The 18,993-nt window shown below is 31.8% G+C and overlaps 2 protein-coding genes and 1 long non-coding RNA gene across 3 annotated transcripts; 2 read left to right on the top strand and 1 right to left on the bottom strand.

Annotated features, from left to right (window-relative positions):
- Positions 1–356: 356 nt before the first annotated feature.
- LOC106667787 (4-hydroxybutyrate coenzyme A transferase) lies at positions 357–8,380 on the bottom strand. Its single transcript, XM_024227829.1, has 8 exons — positions 7,840–8,380; positions 5,091–5,243; positions 3,437–3,585; positions 2,959–3,049; positions 1,293–1,697; positions 1,077–1,214; positions 870–1,001; positions 357–812 (listed from the first exon to the last, which is right to left on the bottom strand). The coding sequence occupies exons 1-8, from the start codon at positions 8,006–8,008 to the stop codon at positions 628–630; spliced, it is 1,422 nt and encodes a 473-aa protein (XP_024083597.1). The 5' UTR covers positions 8,009–8,380; the 3' UTR covers positions 357–627.
- A 1-nt stretch (position 8,381) lies between these two features.
- On the top strand, positions 8,382–10,819 carry LOC106667829. Its single transcript, XR_002910468.1, has 2 exons — positions 8,382–8,544; positions 9,657–10,819. It is a non-coding gene; the product is annotated as an uncharacterized LOC106667829 (long non-coding RNA).
- Positions 10,820–12,367: 1,548 nt separating this feature from the next.
- Positions 12,368–17,609, top strand: LOC106670466 (TGF-beta-activated kinase 1 and MAP3K7-binding protein 1-like). The gene is made up of 8 exons (XM_014400853.2): positions 12,368–12,634; positions 15,556–15,799; positions 16,065–16,197; positions 16,262–16,499; positions 16,563–16,716; positions 16,792–16,891; positions 16,947–17,130; positions 17,201–17,609. Exons 1-8 carry the CDS (start codon positions 12,541–12,543, stop codon positions 17,359–17,361), a joined length of 1,308 nt encoding a protein of 435 aa, XP_014256339.1. The 5' UTR covers positions 12,368–12,540; the 3' UTR covers positions 17,362–17,609.
- The last annotated feature ends 1,384 nt before the right edge of the window (positions 17,610–18,993 follow it).

Raw genomic sequence — 18,993 nt, 5'->3', positions numbered from 1 at the left:
GAAACAAGAAGAAAAAACCCATCATCTTTGAATACGAATCAATGCCCAATGGAGACATAACCAGGTGTACAAAGAAAACCTAGGGCAAGGAAATGTACCAACGACAATAAATGACCTCAAACTTTAAAGAAAAGGATCAATTCAACTGAACTGAGCTAAGAAACTAGGAAAAATACAATACAGCAATGATTGGAGGGCATAACCCCCAATCTAAGATTTTCATCATCATCCCATTGGATAGCCTCAAATAGACTAATAAGTCAGAATTTCTGAATGAATTATTATTATTTATTTATTTTTTTAAGAGATGGTCAGGGAAATTGCACACAATGACAATACTAATTAATTACTAATTATTTATTGGTTTTTATATTTTATTCAAAACAGTCGTGCTTTCTCATTTTCTGAACAATTGTTTATAAAAGAGTATTTAACTTTAACATACAAAATTGTTCTGATAGTGAGCTATAGTTAATATCTATATGATTGCATTTTCACCATGAAATGGAAGCATTTACTTTATAAATTTACAAATTTTGTACTTTTTTTAAATTTAGACATTTTTATTGTTACTCAACATTTGGGGTGTATAAAATAAAGACTTTCTTTATTGCTTTTTGTTTTTTTCTAAGGGCATGGCATAGTTTTAAGTCTTTGGAAAGCCTGCTTTTCAAGGTTCTCTCTGTGATCAGGGTGAGCGATTTTGATCAATGCATACGCCCTCTGACGAAGGGTTTTTCCAAAAAGAGAAGCGATACCATGCTCAGTAACAACATAATGGACATGAGCTCTAGTCGTAACGACTCCAGCTCCTGTAAAATATTAATAATCAGTGACTTTTATATAATTTTTTTTTTCATTGTTTGTACCTTCTTTGAGTGACGGCACAATCTTGCTCTCTCGTGATTTTTTATTCATTGATTGAAGAGCAATAATAGGTTTGCCCCTTCCATCTAAACCTTCAGCAGCACCTCTGATAAAATCAACTTGACCCCCAAAACCTAAATGTAAATTTTATTTTATAACAGATTTAACATCAATACAACATTTAAAAATGTATTTACATAAAAACTTACCACTGTACATTCTTGTCCCAATTGAGTCTGCACAAATTTGACCAGTCAGATCTACTTCAATGCAAGAGTTGATTGAAGTCATAATTGGATGTTGCCTAATAATTGAAGTGGAATTTGTGTAATTAACTTCCTTCATCACTGCAATCAATTACGTAATAATAACAGTACACACTAAATAATTTGTATTATACAAAATTACTCAAATCATATACTTACAAACCATTGGGTTATTGTTGATGAAGTCATAAGTTCTCTGTGTACCAATCAAAAATGATGAAACAATTTTCCCCCTGTGTATTGGTTTCTTGTTGTTTGTTATGACACCTTTTTCGACTAGATTGATAACACCCTCAGAAAACATCTCTGTGTGCACGCCGAGATCCTTGTAACATTCAAGGTGAGCAAGCACAGCATCAGGGATGCTTCCGATGCCAAGTTGCAATGTAGCGCCATCCTCAATGAGATTTTCCCCAATTAATATTCCTATTGCTTCTTCCTCTGGTGTTGGCTTACCACCACCGTGTTGAGGTAATTTGTCATCAACGTTGACTGCAAAGTCAAAGTGGGACTTATGGACAATGCTATCCCCAAATGTCCTTGGCATTTGTTTGTTTACTTGAGCTATAAAATCAAACATTAAATGATTAGAGAATTTGAAAAGTGGTTCATACTTTAATTTAAATCAATTTTTCTCTATTAATAAAGGAGTTGCCTAGAAAAGCAGTAGTCCAGATTACTAGGGTCATCAATGGCTTAATTATATGCCACAAATATGGAAGATCACTGAGGTCATCATGAGCCCAGATCATACAGAACTCTTGGCTCTTATTCCCACCACATACACCCCTGGTATTTTTTGTCATGCTATCCTTCCCTCCCTCCCCTCAAAAAGAAAGAAAGAGAAAAAAAACCATATGCATAATTGTTAAATTCATTACATACCAGCCTACATTAGCCGTCTTGAAATTCCACACCCTAAGAAGGCAAAGTACCTTGGTATGACATCAGATGCATGTTAGTAATACAAAACACACGTTTAAAAAAAAAAATCTTTGCCCATTGAAAGTAAGCTTTTATGTACTTTATCAACAGATCTTCACTCAAGCCTATGTATGGCATCTGGCTCAGGGGCTATGTCAGCAAGACCAACCGACAAATCATAGAAAGATTTCAGAATAGAGTAATGAGAAGCATAGTCAATACACCCAGATACATCAGAAATGAAGACCCCCCCCACAGTGACCTCAAAATGGAAACAGTACAAGAAGCTATCTATATAGATGTTTTAGCCCACCATCAAAGGCTTAGAGGACATGTCAACATAGAAGCAGTCCACCTGTTAGACAGTGAACACCTAGCCAAACGATACAAACACGTCAAGCCACATGATTTATTGCTGGATGCAATGATGTGGTATGGTGTAGCTTGAAAATGAAAAAAAAAAAAAATATATAAATTTTTGTCTATAAAAAAGATTACTTATTTATTGGTAATATTAATAAAATTTATCCACTTCTGAGGATTGGAGGGGAAAAACTATTAAACAATGTAATCAAATTTCATAGAACAATTTCTGTAATGCCCATTAATAAATTGTTCAATAATCAATTAAATGAAATATCTAAAGAACTAAATTTATCTAAACTATGTATGTTCCTTGACAAACTAGGACTTACCAGTGTGCTTTAAGCACAGAATGGGGTATACAATAGCTCTTAAAGGGTGCAATATAATAATATGCACCCTGACTAATTCATCTGTCATCTATACATGTTTTGGTGATCTGGAGTTTGTTAAAGTGCCAAAGTGAAGGCAAAATACTTTTAAATAGTAAATAAAATATAATAACATGTAAAAATGTAATCAGAGCGATTGTCCATACCTATAATAATTTTGGAATGTGTCATAGCAGCTCGAACGCAGTCAACACTTGTGCCTAAACTACAAAAACCATGGTTATCAGGAGGTGAAACCTGCATAAAAAAGTTTAATATTAATTTTTTTATAATATACATAATTGAGTGTACAACAGATAAAAAATCCAAATTCAGAAAACACAACTGAAAAATGTTGATTTGTAATTAACTATTTTATTTTTCAAATCTATAATTGATATTATAAATGTACATTAAAAAATAATGGGGAAGTTGCAATAAAGATTATTTACACAACAATTCAAAGGATTAGAATATTTGACTTTTTTGTCACGTAATGTCCTTTGTTACTTAAGATGATAATTTTGAAATAACTGAATTTAAAACACAAAGGAAATGGAAATTATAATTAAATGTATTAGGTTAATGTAATTCGCCATTTATATTTTCCTCTACAGACCATGTTGTCGTTATTTTCAGACTTACGTGCACAATAGACACATCAGGCTTGTATATCCCTCTATAGAAGAGCTGCGGTATATCTTGGAGGAAAATAGGTATTGCATCACCCCTCCCTTCCGCTACGGCCTTCCTCACGTTGGCTGCCATGAAAAACGACACCGACCTGAACACATCTGAAAAAAATAGAAGAGAATATACATTTGAACGTATTTTCAAATATTTTGAGCTTTTTATTAGCTTTTGCCTTCAGTTCATTGTTTATGAAAGTTAATATTGAAATATGAACGTAACTACTATCATTGCCATATCAAGTGGAGAATTGGGTTGTAGTGAAAGTGTATTTCCAATTTTTCTATTTTTCTGTTTGACTGCTCACCTCATAATTAAATCAGCACTGCTGAAGAGGACACAACAGTTTATTGTAAACTATGGAATCGAATAAATGGGTGAGACATTTTTTTAAATTATAAGCTAAAAATTTAATATTAGCAGTTATTATTATTTTTTTAATTCATGCATATTTTTCACATTTAATATTAAATTAATAAAAGGAATTTGGAGAAATTTTTTTGAAAAATACACCTTTTTTCCCCAACTACTTACATAAATAATACAAAATATTAAATTATTAAAAGGAATTGGGAGAAATTTTTTTGAAAAATACACTTTTTTTCCCCAACTACTTACATAAATAATACAAAACACTAAATACAAATGCCATAATGTAAACTAAAATGATATCAAGCAACTGATATTTTTATAATTTAGCTTTGATAAACATCTTTATATTAAAAAATAAAAAGCAACAATTTATTTAGGGAATGACAGTGGCTGAGTCATTACATTTTGTAGGTTTGTATTTTTCATGCAGTGGTCCTGGGCTCAATTTGTAATGTTGCCTTTGTAATTTATAAATAATTTGTGATATTGTAAAATAGTCTGACCCCGTGTTCATAACTAAAGTCCTTATGATATTCGTTTAATTCAAAATTAAATTATGAACTATACTCTGATTTATGTAGTAAAAGAATTGTATGTATGTAAAACAATTTCAACAATGCAAATATATTGAAAAATCAAATTATTATTAATTTTATTCAAATTTTATTGAAACATGTAGAATGAAAAATGGTATACATTTCAGTTGTTTTCTAAAGTCCAGTATATTAGGCAAAACGAACTTATATAATAGGAAAGTAAAAAAATGTATACTCTTTTGAAAAAATTTTTTACAACCAGGTAGGAAGTAAATCAAGTAAACTTAATTCTAAAATAAGAGTGTTGTAAGTTAAAAACAAAATTATTTATGGATAAACAAACTGAAAAATAACTTTTGACTGCCACTGATCTTAAAATGGGTTTTTGCTTTAATTTTAAAATTAAATGTATAAAATTATCGGTAAAATCATATCAGTTTATATTCAAGAGGGTGTTTGGGTTAATTCCTTTAGATTAAAGTGATTAAACTCTGACCGAAATAGAAATATTTACAATTCTTATCTCATTCTAACAAAAAGCAAACTTTGATTAAAGAATAATGCTACAGTCATACCGATAACATGTCTAACTGATTCATTCGACCTTTTTTTCTTTCTTTTTTTCAAATCTAAGCTATTGTATTACATTGTTTTGAAATTATCATCATATAAAATTGACTGTATAATATTTTGGAAACCACCTGACAATTTAGGATCACAATAGCTTCCTGGCCCTTCTGTATGCATGTGGCAAACTGTGACATCAGTTAACTTGGCCTGCTCTCCATACTTCGTCATAGCGTTTGCTAGGGTTATAGGGGTGGCTGCAGCCCCGCTCAGAAATACAGTGTTTCCTAGAAAAAAAGAAAAAAAAGATAGATACTTAGATCAATAGTAATTTTTACAGTTAAACTTAATATTCAAAGATGCTAAACAAAGGAACAGACGTCATAAAGAGTATAAAAATAAAAAATTCTGACAATTGAATAATATTATTGTATATGAATTGATAGCAGTATTGTATAATATTAAAACCAATCAAATGAGATAATACCAATAAAAGGAGCAAGAAAAAAGGCTTAACAGTTTTTTGTCTGATAGAGACAAAGGAGATCACAAAGATGTAAATGTTTTTATTGCCGTTTTACGAAATTTTTTGTTGTCAGAGGGGAAGAGAGGATCAGGAAGATAAAATATAATTCACATTCCGTTTTTATCTAATCGTAACCTTTTGTTCTGCACTACTTCCTTGCTTTGAGAAATTTCAATTTGGATGAATTGACTTTTTTTACAATATAAAACTAAGTATTCTGCTGATAATTACAAGTCATTCGTATTACTTGTCTGGCCTGTCACACAATGAAAAAAATAATAATAAAAATAAGGAAAAAAGATTGAAAATAGCATGTAATTATTCATTCATGGCAAATACAAGGACAAACATTAATCATGTCATCTTAAAAACAATCACCTTCATCTTCAAGTAAACAACTACATAAAATTATTTCAACATATAATTATTTACAAATCAACACTAACCGATTGGAAATAATAGTTTTACTCACAAACTGGTTTTATAAAGCAATCTGGATTTTGAGCACTAAATGCTCAAAATCTGGATTACTGCATATGCAGTTTGTGAGTAGACTATCGTTTCCGACCAGTGAATTGATAAACCCATTCCACCTTAAATAGTCTTATCAACACTTAATTACAATTTAACTGAGGCAAATTCAATTTATTGTTAATGTACTATTTTTTTTCTTCTATAAAGCGCAGTGGGAAAAATAAAATGAAGGTTGCTTCTAGATAATCTAAGTATTGAGTAACGAAAAATTTGCATATCAATACAATTCAAAAGTCTGGAACATGTAAGGACTGGTTTAAAGTAAAAAGAAAAAGTAAAAAAACTCCATTTGAATTGTAAATGATTCTTTTTATGCATGTATGATAGTATGTAATATTTATTTTTTTCTCTGTAAATAGTTTATATAACAACCCAAAGGATTATTTTGGAGATTTTGCCCTGTTAAAATCAGCCAGGTTGGCAATACGTAACAAGTAATAACTGTGTTAATTGTGTTAAGACAGTTTTAACTTATGCTCTTGTTTTTTTGAAGAAAAATGTGATTTTTTGAAAAAGATATAGCATAAAGGTTTATACAAATTAATTACTGGTACTACTCGAAAAGGGGTTTCCTTCGGGGACTTCTACTGTCACCTTAGCTCGTCTGGTAGATCTGGGGTCTGAATGGGGTGCCTGCAACTCCTTGCAATGGGGGGAAAGAAATCCTCTTCCAGACCTTCCCGAAATGAAGAAACCCTTCCTGGCTCACCCACAGTTTACTCCTTGAAAGAACCCCCTGGCCCATCCATATATCTCCTATCACTATATACCACATCATAATTATCTTTGATAATTTTTGCCAGAACCCTCCATCAAACCCCCATAGACCTCCAATCCATAAGCAATTCAACATCAACAAACAAAATTTTTAGCTTTTTTAACTAAAATGTGTAACTTCATATCCCTTAAATTCTTGTTTCCTTTACTAGCACCTCATGTTGGCACTTGTCCGGGGCCTCAGGTGCTGGTCAGTGTTGGGCTGAATCGAGGAGTGCTACCCTGGACTCTGAGGTCAGAGAATCTCCAGTGAGCTTGGAGATGGTGTTGATGGTGACTATACACCGACGCCTCCTCGATAAAGCCATGCTTACAATGTTAAGTTTAAAAGTATCCATGTCCTGTATTTTTACAGCCTGAGGCTACTGTGGTTTGCAGGGCTTTGCTCTGATGAAGCCAAACTGTACCACTGATAATGTACAGACTTAAGGGTAAAAGACCAATAAGGCTTTACAAAATAAAAAGGAAAAACAACTAAGCAAATAGGAAAGAAATATAAAAATGTGTCACATCTATTGGTATACATTTCAGTTGTTTTCTACAGTCCAGTATATTAGGCAAAACGAACATATATAACAGGAAAGTAAAAAAATGTATACTCTTTTGAAAAAATTTTTTACAACCAGGTAGGAAAAGATAAAGCTGTGTAATACATTTTTCTTTTAATCGTGGTATAAAATAAAGGAATGCAAATGTTCAATAGTGACATATGGGAAATCAAGACAATCAAGTAATAAAATATAATGAGATAGCATATAGTTCCAAATTGATTGAAATTCAAGGACAAATAAGGTGGTGAACCAGCTTTACCCCACTTTCATGTTTATCGAGTTGCCTCCTTGACAGTAAATTTTCTTATTTTTAGAACGCTTACGTCTGTAAAGTAAGCCGCCTTGAAAACAAGAAATAATAAAAATAGCCTTTGAAGGCAAAAAAAAAAAAAATAATAATAAAATGGAAACCAAACTGGGGAAGAAAAAATTACAGAAGTCATGCATTTTCGATTAAACATAATTTTTTTGTATTAAATAAAGGTTGGATTTTACCTGATTCTATGCATTTGACGGCTTCCTCAGGAGTGACCCATACAGGCTCTCGGTTCAGGGGCTGTGCGATTTCCCGGCTGTAGCCGAAATAATTCCTGGCTAGCTTTTTCGACGAGAAAATAGGCCTCGTGCGAAGAACGGAGCTCAGTCTCGGCACCACGCTCGTCATTGTCGGCTAAATAAAACAGAAAAAAAAAGCCGAAACCCTACGAAAAGAATTTAAACTATAACGACGTAGTATTAGGATGGGCGTTCTCGGAACTACCGTCTTAAAACCTGCGAGCTAACTGAAACCTGAAAGTCTGAGTAGTGAATAACTGATAACTGGGACAGCGTGATCCAAGTTTTAGGCTCGGTGGAGGGAGTGGAGAGTCTAACTATTTACAGACGGAAAAGAGCCGGATCGTCTTTCCATGAAACCTGACGAATGTAGCACATTTACTCACTAATAAACCACCCGTTCCCCCAAATTTAATATTTTTTGTCTTAAAACCGCTCACAGTTCCACCATCATTCAAAACTAAAATTGTTTTTAATACGGGACATTTTTTTAATATAAAGTGTACAAAAATAATTACTTAAACGCCAAACAATATGTCGTTTTAAATCAATAAATCACCTTGAGTAAATGTCAAATGGTAACGACTGAGATTCAAACCCATATGCCTTATAACTTGCGCTTACTTTTCTTATATTCCCATTAAAGTGAGTATCCCCAAGGCAGCATCTTAGGGCCTTTTTTTATTAACAATATACCTTTCCCTATCTGTACTATATGCTCTTTTGTTGACGACACAGTTATCATGTCATCTAATTCTGATCCCCAGTTATCCTACCCAATTTCATTTAAACCTCTACAGAGTTGGTCTCATAAACGGAGAATAATATTTAACAAAACTATATCGACGAATATCACCTTTATTACTCTGAAAATCCACTTGTTCTACAGTCTATTTCAATGGAAAACTCATTCCAATCTCAGGTGTTGTGCACTACCTGGGACTATACATTGACAAAAGATTAATATGGAATCCCACACATGACTGAAAAGACAGAAAACTACCATAGATGAAACTTAACACACTACGAAACACCTTAGTAACAAACTCATCATTTACAAGACCCTCCTGAGACCAGGATTAATATGGCTATATGGAATTGAAGTTTGGGGATAAACAAAAAAATCCAGTTTGTACAAAATTCAATCCATCAAAAAAAATTAAAATATTAAACTTGAAAAAAATATTTAACTTAATTCATATCAATTAAAACCACTTACAATTGCACGGTTTGTTTATGCTCATTAAATCCATTAAAAAACTAAAATTGTTTTTTACATGCCAATTGTTATTATATAAAATCTACAAAAATGAATAATTAAAACACACACTTAGTGGCGTTTTAGTCTTTCCATGAAATCTGGCAGAAACAAAGCATATTTTCTCCACTAATAAGCCACCCATTCGCTCATATTTAATATTTACTTAATTTATTTCTATTAAAACTGCTCATAATGCCACCATTTGTCCGTGCACATTAAATCCTTTCAAAAACTAAAATTATTTTTCATAAGCACATTGTTTTTATATAAAATCTACATAAATGGATTATTCGAAAACCAAAACACAATAAATGTTGTTTTAAATCATTAAAAACATCTTAAATAAATTTATAATTGTTTTTAAGTTAATGTAATTTATTCAATTAAACATATTCTGATGTCCCACAGGGCTCTCATTTAGGACCATTATTGTTTATTTTATATATTAATGATATTGATTCTTCCATTTCTAATGTTAACTTTCTTCTTTCTGCAGATGATCTTAAAATTTATCAACAAATTCCAAGAGCTCAAGACACAATTCTTTTACAGAAGTCTCACTCAGAAATAATTCATTGGTTTCATAAAAATGGTTTCAATATAAATGCTTCCAAAAAACCTATGTAATATTTTTCTATCTAGATAGGCACTAAAAAAGTTTGTTCTTGTTATAATATTATATTGTTTTAAATGTTAATTTTGTTAAAAACTTAGAAGTCACATTTTAGCCCAATATGTCCTTTCCACTCATTGATAGTAAAAAACTTTTAAGTTGCTAGGCTTTATATCTCACAATACCCAGAATTTTAATATTATAGCCTTTAAGCAACTCTATTGATCCCTTGTCTGTTCTAATCATGAATTCTCCTCTCTATCTGTATCCATATCTTCTCTGTCAGAAACATTGTTCAGAAAAGTTCGAAGCAAATTATTAATTGAATCTTCTTCAAATTAAATATTTCTTACCGTTCATATTTCCTTATTTCCTATTTGTAACTAACTTATCTTTATTAGAATCTCGTGTTTATTTATAAATTATTACATTAATCAAATTATTATCCTTTACTACTTACTCAATCCTAAATTTTTGAGTTCCACTCAGTAATCAAAGACATTCCATTTTTTAATTCCTCGTGATTATCTTCTTCATTCTGGTATCAACAGACTCCAGAAAATAGTTAATAACTTTATTCCAAAGTTTCCATTAATAGATATTTTCAGTAATTCCTTACAAACCATCAGATCATATCTTCTAGCTATTCAAAATAATTAGTTTTAACTATTTTTAAAAAATTATAATTGTAAGTTTTAATTATCACCGCTTAGTGGAATAGAGATTTCTTCGTATGTGGATTTTCATAAGCTCAAATCTGTACGTACAAATTATATAACTTCCTTTAGTTATTCGTTCTTTCAAAATTTTTTTTTTTTTTTTTTGAATCTGTCCTGAGTGCGGCCTGCGGGGGAAGCAGACGCCCGACCGAGGAGCCAGGCAGCACGGGGTTCAAAACTTTATATTATATTTGGTTTACCCAAGAAACCTAAACCCATACTTGTTGATGACTACTGCCTTATTAATATTATTCCCTCACTGACTAAACTATGTAAAGCATTTGAGAAGATTTTATTTTAAGAAATATATGTATTAATTGACTTCTATACCCTTAAATTCTCTTTTCAACCTGGCTTCTGAAAATTTCATAGTTGTGAGACAGCTCTTCCCAAAATCTCAGATGATATTTGCCTAAGCATTGATGATAATAAGTGTACAATTATTGTTTTAAATTTATCCCTATTTGCTTAGTGGTCATAATTTACCATATTAATATTCCAGTTTCTTCTGTTTTTCTTTTATTTTCATTTCAACCAAAAACCTTAGATAAAAAGAACAACTAATTGGAATTATTGTTTTACTTAATTTTTCAACTATAATCGGCTCCATGAATCATAATTCGCTTATTTGGAAATTGACGCATCTTTTTGGGTTTTCTTATACTGCTTATTGTACTACCTCAACTCCTCCGATTTCTGACAGAGAGTTTAGAGCTTCAAATTATATCTCCTCTTCTGTCTCAACTTTAGCTGGTATACCCCTAGGCTCTATTCTTGTACTTTTACTCTTTTCCATGTTTCTAAATGTTCATCCATTAGTTCTTAATTTCTCTCAATTTCCATTTTATGCTCATGACACTCAGCTTTACATTCAATGTCCTACAAGCAACACCTCTGAAGCTACCTCTCTGCTCAACAGGGATCTTCATTCTCTCAACCAATGGTCAAGAAAAATGGCATTCTTTTAATTTAAACTCTAACAAATCAAGTCCTTATTAATTTCCAATAAAGCCATTAATACAGATTACCCATTAGTCCTCATATCAATGGCTCCCTATTAATTTTTATCCTAAAGTTAAGAGCTTTATTATGAAAAAGGTCTACTCGAGCTTTCATTATAATCGATGCCTTAGCTTTTTCACTCTACAGAAAACTTGAGTTCTTAATAAATCCCCAATAATTCTTTTAGTCTCATATTGTAGTGTTATGTTTTCATTTTCCTTAGACTCTCAATCTCTTCATCGCCTTCAAATTGATTATCATTCTGCATTCTGTTATATCTTAAACTAGATATCATATTTCTTCCCATATTAATGTCTTCAGCAACCATAACATTCTAAGCACTTATAAATTAGAGTTTTAATATACATATTTAAAACAAAAACCTTCAATATCTATCAACTTTTTTTCCAACTTCGTTAACCAAGTGCACCAATCATATGCCAAGCCTTTAACAAACATCTAAAACTTTAGCCTTATCCTTCAGAATTGCAGGGGCAAAACTTTGAAATTTTCCTGCTTCCCCACTGACTTGTTTCAAGTCCTTGGCATCTGAGGTTTTAAAAAGACATAAATCATCCCCCTTTCTACCCTCTTCCTTTTCTTTTCCCCATTTCCTTTTTCTCCTTGTGCTTTTCTTTCATAATGTGGTTTCATCGTGTGATTATAAATGAAATATTAAATAATATATTATTGCCATTGTTTTGCACATTTTATTACTATTTTACTATGTTTAAACAACTATATGTTCATGTATGGGGGCTTAAAGCCATATTTGTATGTTTATAAATATATAAAACATTACTGGTTTTCCTCTTGTCTTTGTAATTCTTTAGAATTGGAGCAGAAAACAGCTTTTAAAAACACAAACAATTTATCAAAAAACAAAATTAAATCCTTTTTTTAGATTAAAAGGGTGTCTTTATTGAATAAATGACTTACGTTGGAGGGTTATTTAAAACCGAAAATATAATTTTTAAAACTAAAAAATATTAGTAATCAACATGGGTTGAGGTTGCAATCGTCTAGAATGAGAATCCTAATCAAAAATGCCGATAACGACGGAGCTGGACCGTTCTAAAATTTTCAATTTTACTGGGACGCACAGTTGGACAGAAGACCTACCGATATGCAGAGAATCAGGTGGGCGATAAGAAAAAAAAACGCATTCGTCAAGTAAAATGTACAAAAAAGGACAAATATGTGTACATAAAAATACTTAGAAAACATTGTCAGTTTGTTGCCAGTTTATGTACAATTTTTTATACTGATTATGGATAGCAGAAACTGGAAGATTTCCCTCAGAACAGCTTCACAGCTTATCGTACTCCTTCCTGTCTCCATTTTGGGAGATCTCAACAACGCAGTTAATTGAGCCTCTGGTGTTCTTCTATCAAAAAAACATAACTGATTCAGGGTCTCCGAAACCCAATCCTGTTGACCTTTTGTTGCGGCCACCACATTCCTTATGCTTCAGACAAATAAAAATCCAGAGACGATGGTGGATCAAACCCATGATCGCAAGATCGGCTAGTCTGACAACCATTAGGCTACCTCAGTACCTTTGTAGGACGAATATAAAATCAAACTTGACTTGTTTCATTTAAGATTTATTTTATTAATTGACTACACCAAAAAAGTCTTTGTAGACCCTTCGTACACTTAATTTAATCCAATAATAATTGTTTTTTAATTTCTTGGTTCAAATTGGTAATTTTTCTAATTAGGTGGTCCATTAAGTAAATGAAAAATAACACTAAAATATATAAAAAATTATATGCATGGAGGCGAGGAAGTTAAATGCACAAAAATAAATTTTCATACAAGTAAATTTATTTGTCGATCAGAAATGACTAAAGCTGTTACCTCGTTTGTTGTGGTTTGATTGAAAAGAAATGAAATTATTGTTCAGATTGAGCGTCACAAGCGAAGTGTGTCTGGCATGTAGAGAAAGGTTGCTCGACGTGTCCCACTTAATTGAAGGGTGCAATTTCTTAGCCCCGTATAGGGCGCATGCCTCATGATGTGAGAATCATGCTTGGGCACGCAGCAAGAATCTGTTCTGATTCTTGGAGAAAACAGGGTTGCTTTATTGTATATAGTAATGACAGTTTTGTACCTCTAGTATGTGTTGTGCATGAATGTATTTATTGGCATGAATGTGTAGTATGATGTTGAAATATTGAACACCCCATTGACCTTCAATTAGGCTATTTATGTAATAGTTGTAAAGGATAATGGAGGGATATCGAGTACTCTACCACCCTACCTGTGTGAATGATTGAGTGAAATAATTTTTATTTAAAAAAAAGCATACAAATTACATCTTGAATGGTACACAAATAATAATGGCATGTCTAAACCTGAGCAAATGGTATGTAAATTGAAAAGTATGTACTTAATTGTAAGTGAGAGTGTGAATGGGTTTGGATTTAGGATTGCTGAAATGATCAAGCTGTTGATAGCTGCTAGCTGATAGATGCTATTGCACCTTCAATAGAAGAATTGAAGGGTATGTAGAGGCTGCGAATAAAACTACAAATAAATTTTAAGAAAACAAATATTGATAGTAAGAATTTTTGAGATTAACTGTCAGGTTGGTGCACTGGGTGCAATATGATTCGAATATTTTAATATTATTTTGTAGTCCATGCGTGGTATCTGCCAAAATGACATTATCGTCTGCATAAAGTAGTATTTTTATGCTAGCGTTGCCTATTCAGACTCCACATTCGAGAGTCGAGGGGAGATCATCAAGAAAGAGAGCGAACAGTACATTTAACCTAAAAAAAATTTGATAAACCTTCACGCCCTCGGACCTCTGATGCTGTTTGTATGAAAAGGGATTTTAGAATATTCAAAATTTTGGAAGAGAAGCCATAGTTACTAATTTTGAACAAAAGTCCTCTACGATCTACACTATCAAATGCGGCTTTTAAGTCCACGAAAAAAAAATTTTTTTTGTTTAGGCCTGGCCAGTTTGATATTAATGATATTTAACAAGACAAGTAGATTATCACTTGTACAGTAACCTTTATGGAAATCCATTTGACATTCACTCAATAAACCCTTTCTTACTACGAAGGCATCAATGTGGGATAGGACTAGAGCAGAGAAAATTTTTGCGATCGAGTCCAGGCAGGAAATACCTCTATAATTATTTACATCATTGACGTCGCCACTTTTGAATAGGGGGATAATGATTGATTTTGAAAAGGATGGAGGAGTGAGATCTGAGGAAAATATAGAATTAAAAAATTGGAGAAGGTATTCACGAAAGGCAGATGGGGAATTTTTATAGAATTCGTAAGGAATTCTGTCAGGACCTGGGGATTTATTGTTTTTAAGCCTGGCAAGGATAGATTCCAGCCCTGCAAAGATAAAGGGGGCATCCAAAATAGGGTCAACTATATGTGGTTCGGTGTAGGAGATGAGGGTTTTGTTAGTAATGACAGGATTCAATAGTGACTTAAAATGTAGCGACTGTGCTTCGAGAGAGATATTATTTCCACAAATATGTCTCTTTGTTTTGAAAGTATTTATAGCTTGCCATAACTCTTTCAAATTTCTAGACAATTTTATTTGTTCAGCTGCTGAAAGGATGTATTCTTTTTTTCTATCAGCGCAAAGTTTTCTGTAGGAGGTTTTTGCACGCAGATAGGCTAATAGATAGTATATAACAGATAGTAAGACATCAGCAAAAATCCTCCTTAGTTATAAATAACAATGTAATAAATCGAGTGAGAGCATACCATTGCCTAGGGACGTTGTTCAAATGATCGGACTGCTGAGATCAATAAAAGGATCTAAATGGCAAGAGCGACGTTCGTAGAAATTCCATATTGTTATGCAGTAGAATCAAGGACCTTAAAAACAAGCCCACATATTGAAATTGGAAACATTTGAGATGTGTCTTTATTACAAAAAACTATTACTAACTTAAGTAATCGGTGGTGTACTTAGTATTTTCACAGTTGACCCCTTAAACCAGATGACATCTTAGAGTCATATTATTATTCATTAAATATAATTGTAATGATATGTAAATTTTAAAATAATTCTAGGTGTTGGATATGCCTGCAATCAAATGTATAGCCAGGATAATCACATGTGGCCTGAACATCCATTCGAAGAGATATGCCTTCATTCAGGATCGAGTGAAGACTCTTCTGTCTTTCTTTATGGCGTATTTGATGGCCATGAAGGAATTCAGGCAGCTGAATTCACAATGCAAGGACTTGCTGCTGAACTTCTTTTAGGGCAGCTTGCTGGAAAAACTAAGGATCAAGAAATCAAGGAAGCATTCAGGTTTTCACAATATTTGTATAAAATATTATTATTTAAAAGATAAAAATTGAGATCTAATGAATTGTCATTTTAATTGCCAAATCTCTGGTTATTGTATAACCCAGTTCTTTATATGTATTTAAAGTTATTTTATAAAGTTTTTATAGCCTTGTTCATGGTGATGTAATCACAAACATTTCAAAGTTATAATAACTTACTTTTGTTAAAAAATGCTACCAGTGTTTAACTGTAGTATTTTTAACATTAACCCTTGTGTACTGTTTAGTCAGGCTTTCCTTTCGGTTGAGAAAAATTATTTGGAATCTCTCGATGATAAGGTGGCCCAAAGAACGAGTTGCTTATTTGATATACCCGAAGGACTCAATCAGTTCGAAGCATACCAAAAGTGTCCAAATGTTGTAAGTGAAAACAGTTTTTTGACTTTACTGAATTGCTAATGATGCAAATTATGAATAATTTCAGTTTGAAAGTATACGAAAACTCAACTCAGTTTTATCATGTGGCACGACAGCAGTAGTAGCCCTTGTAATTGGAAAACGTCTTTATATCGCAAATGTGGGAGACAGTCGAGCTCTCCTGTGCAAAACGGATTCGCACGGTGTTCACAGGGTTTTGCAGGTTTCCGTCGACCACGATCTGTCAAATGAAGATGAGCTTCTTCGCTTAGATACACTTGGGATAAAACCTGACAAAGGAATTAGTAAGATTCATTTTTGAAATAAATTACTTAATTTAAGTACTAACGATTGGTATCCCTGCGTAGAAAGATTGGGCAATCAAGATAATACTCGATGCATTGGTAATTATCTTGTGAAGGGTGCTTTTAGAGAATTTGAAGAGCTGGCTTCAGCTTCAGAAGAGCCTGTCATTGCAGAACCTGAAATCCAAGGGGGTATTGAATTAGATGACTCTTGCCGGTAAGAAAATTATTTAATGTGTGAATATGTATGAAAAAAATAAATATATTGAATAAGGAGTTTTTTCCTCTTCAGATTTTTGCTATTGATGTCAAAGGGCCTTTATAAATCTCTAGAAGAAGCAACGGGGACTACTCAAGTTAATAAAGACATCGTGCAAATGGCTGTAGCAGAGGTGAGTATATCAAAAGTGTAAAGTAAGATGCTCACAAATTAAACAAACAATTTAGTTTAGGGAACAAACCACTCTGACAGGTGTAGCACAAGCTGTGGTCGACAAAGTGGTCCGGAAGCACACAGACATGTCTATGTCAGGAGTCAAACCTGAATTGATAAAACGGGATGACATATCATTATTGGTGAGGAATTTTAATTTCCCGATGCCCCATGCAACACCCCCGATGCATTTCAAAGGTAAATAATACCTATCCAAAGTGCCAAAGTGTTTACAGTTATATGAATCAACACTTTTTCTCGATTTTAGATACCCTACAGACAATGTCTGATACAAACAGCTCATCGACATGCCAAACGAGAACAAATCCGCCTACAGAAATCAAATCTTATATTGATTTTTCAGAATTTTACAAAAAAGTGGGTGAGGCAAAAGCAAATGGTACTCTTCCCAAGGAGCTGTATTTTTAATTAGAATTTATGATGCCTTAAAAACATCACTTGGTTTGAAGTTGATTATAAAAAAAATAGTAATAGTAATATTAATAAAAAAAAAAAATAAAAGTATTTTATGAAACTAAAACATTATTTAAAAAAAAAGTCAGTTTTATCTAAATTGTTGCATAAGTAACTCTTAAATTTGGTTAATACAATTAGAATTATATAGATGAAACGGATTCATTTATTTTATGACAGACTGATTATAAATTATTTTTTTATTTTATCAAAGTAAACTGTTTTAATTACTGTTATTTATTTTGTCTCTGTTGAGCTAAGTGTACAAAATTGTAAAAAAAATATATATATAGAAAATTAACTAATTAACTAACTATTCATCTAGTATTATTGTACATTATGTTGATTTTTCTTGTAAATTTTTTATCATTAATAATATATGATGTTTATTAAATTTTTCAGAAGTTTCGTTATATTCTTATCATCTGCCTTCTATGAACTCCTAACAGTAAATATTTTTATATTTTTGTTTTAACATTGGCTAGTTGATATTGCAAGAGCTTGTATTATATGAAATATGTTAAATTTTTTATCAAATAATTTTATTAAAAAAGATACAAGCAATGGTATGTTTTAAATAAATAAATCTGTTATGAATTATCCTGCCCATTAAGCTTTACATTGTGTTATGGAATATAAGTTTTTGAAAATGAATACCAATTCTTGTTGTACTATCATAATTAATTAAATAAGAATGTTTACGGATACTCAATTTAAGTAATTAGAAGACTAAAAATATCATTTCTGTTCAATTCACATCTTGGTGCTACTTGTAACGTAAAAGCAATAACAACAAGTGTTATTTTTGTTACTTATATTGCTGTTCTTGACATACTTGTTCTAAAATACTGAACGTTTCATGTCGAACGATAAATGGTTACAATAAAACATGTTTATAAAAGAAAATTAAGTAGTTAAAAGAGCAAGCTCAGTAGAGAAGAAATGCTGGTTAATATTATGTTGGATGTTCTTTCATGTACTTTGGATGATTTGTAATAACATTTTTCTTCTGTACACGTGTTTTATTTAAAGGTAGAATATATTTTCAAATTTAGAAAAAAAGCTGTGACACAGCAGAAAATGTTGGTAAAGACTAATAAAAATCACTCAAATCACACAAAAGAGATCAATTTTATACAAACATTACATTTTGATACTGGGCCATGACAGCCATGTGTACAAAGACATAGCAAAAATGAAAAAGCATAGTACCAATTTTGCAATATGTTTTAAGTGAGTTATCTTAATTTATCTGTGCACTAATGATGAGCCGCTGATTATCAGTACTGACCAAAATGCTTGTTCTTGAATCAATGAACGATTACTAAATTACTTATAAAACAAAATGAAGTAATTAAAAGGGTCAATTTTGTTTGATAAATTCCCTTCAAAAAAGTTTCTTTTGTAAAAATGATAACACCCATTTTGGAATACATTTCAAGTTATTTTATCTGTTCACTTGAGCCACTGATGATCAGTATTGATCAAAATAAGAGACTATGAGCTAGTCAAATCAATGAATAAAAATAAAAAATGAAAATAATTAAATTACAAAAAAATTACACTAATCTCAGTCTTTATTAATTT

The sequence above is a fragment of the Cimex lectularius genome, unplaced genomic scaffold, assembly GCF_000648675.2.
Source record: "Cimex lectularius strain Harlan isolate CLEC.00 unplaced genomic scaffold, Clec_2.1 scaffold209, whole genome shotgun sequence".
NCBI classification, from domain to species: Eukaryota; Metazoa; Arthropoda; class Insecta; order Hemiptera; family Cimicidae; genus Cimex; species Cimex lectularius.
This window is presented reverse-complemented; position numbering and strand designations above follow the sequence as displayed.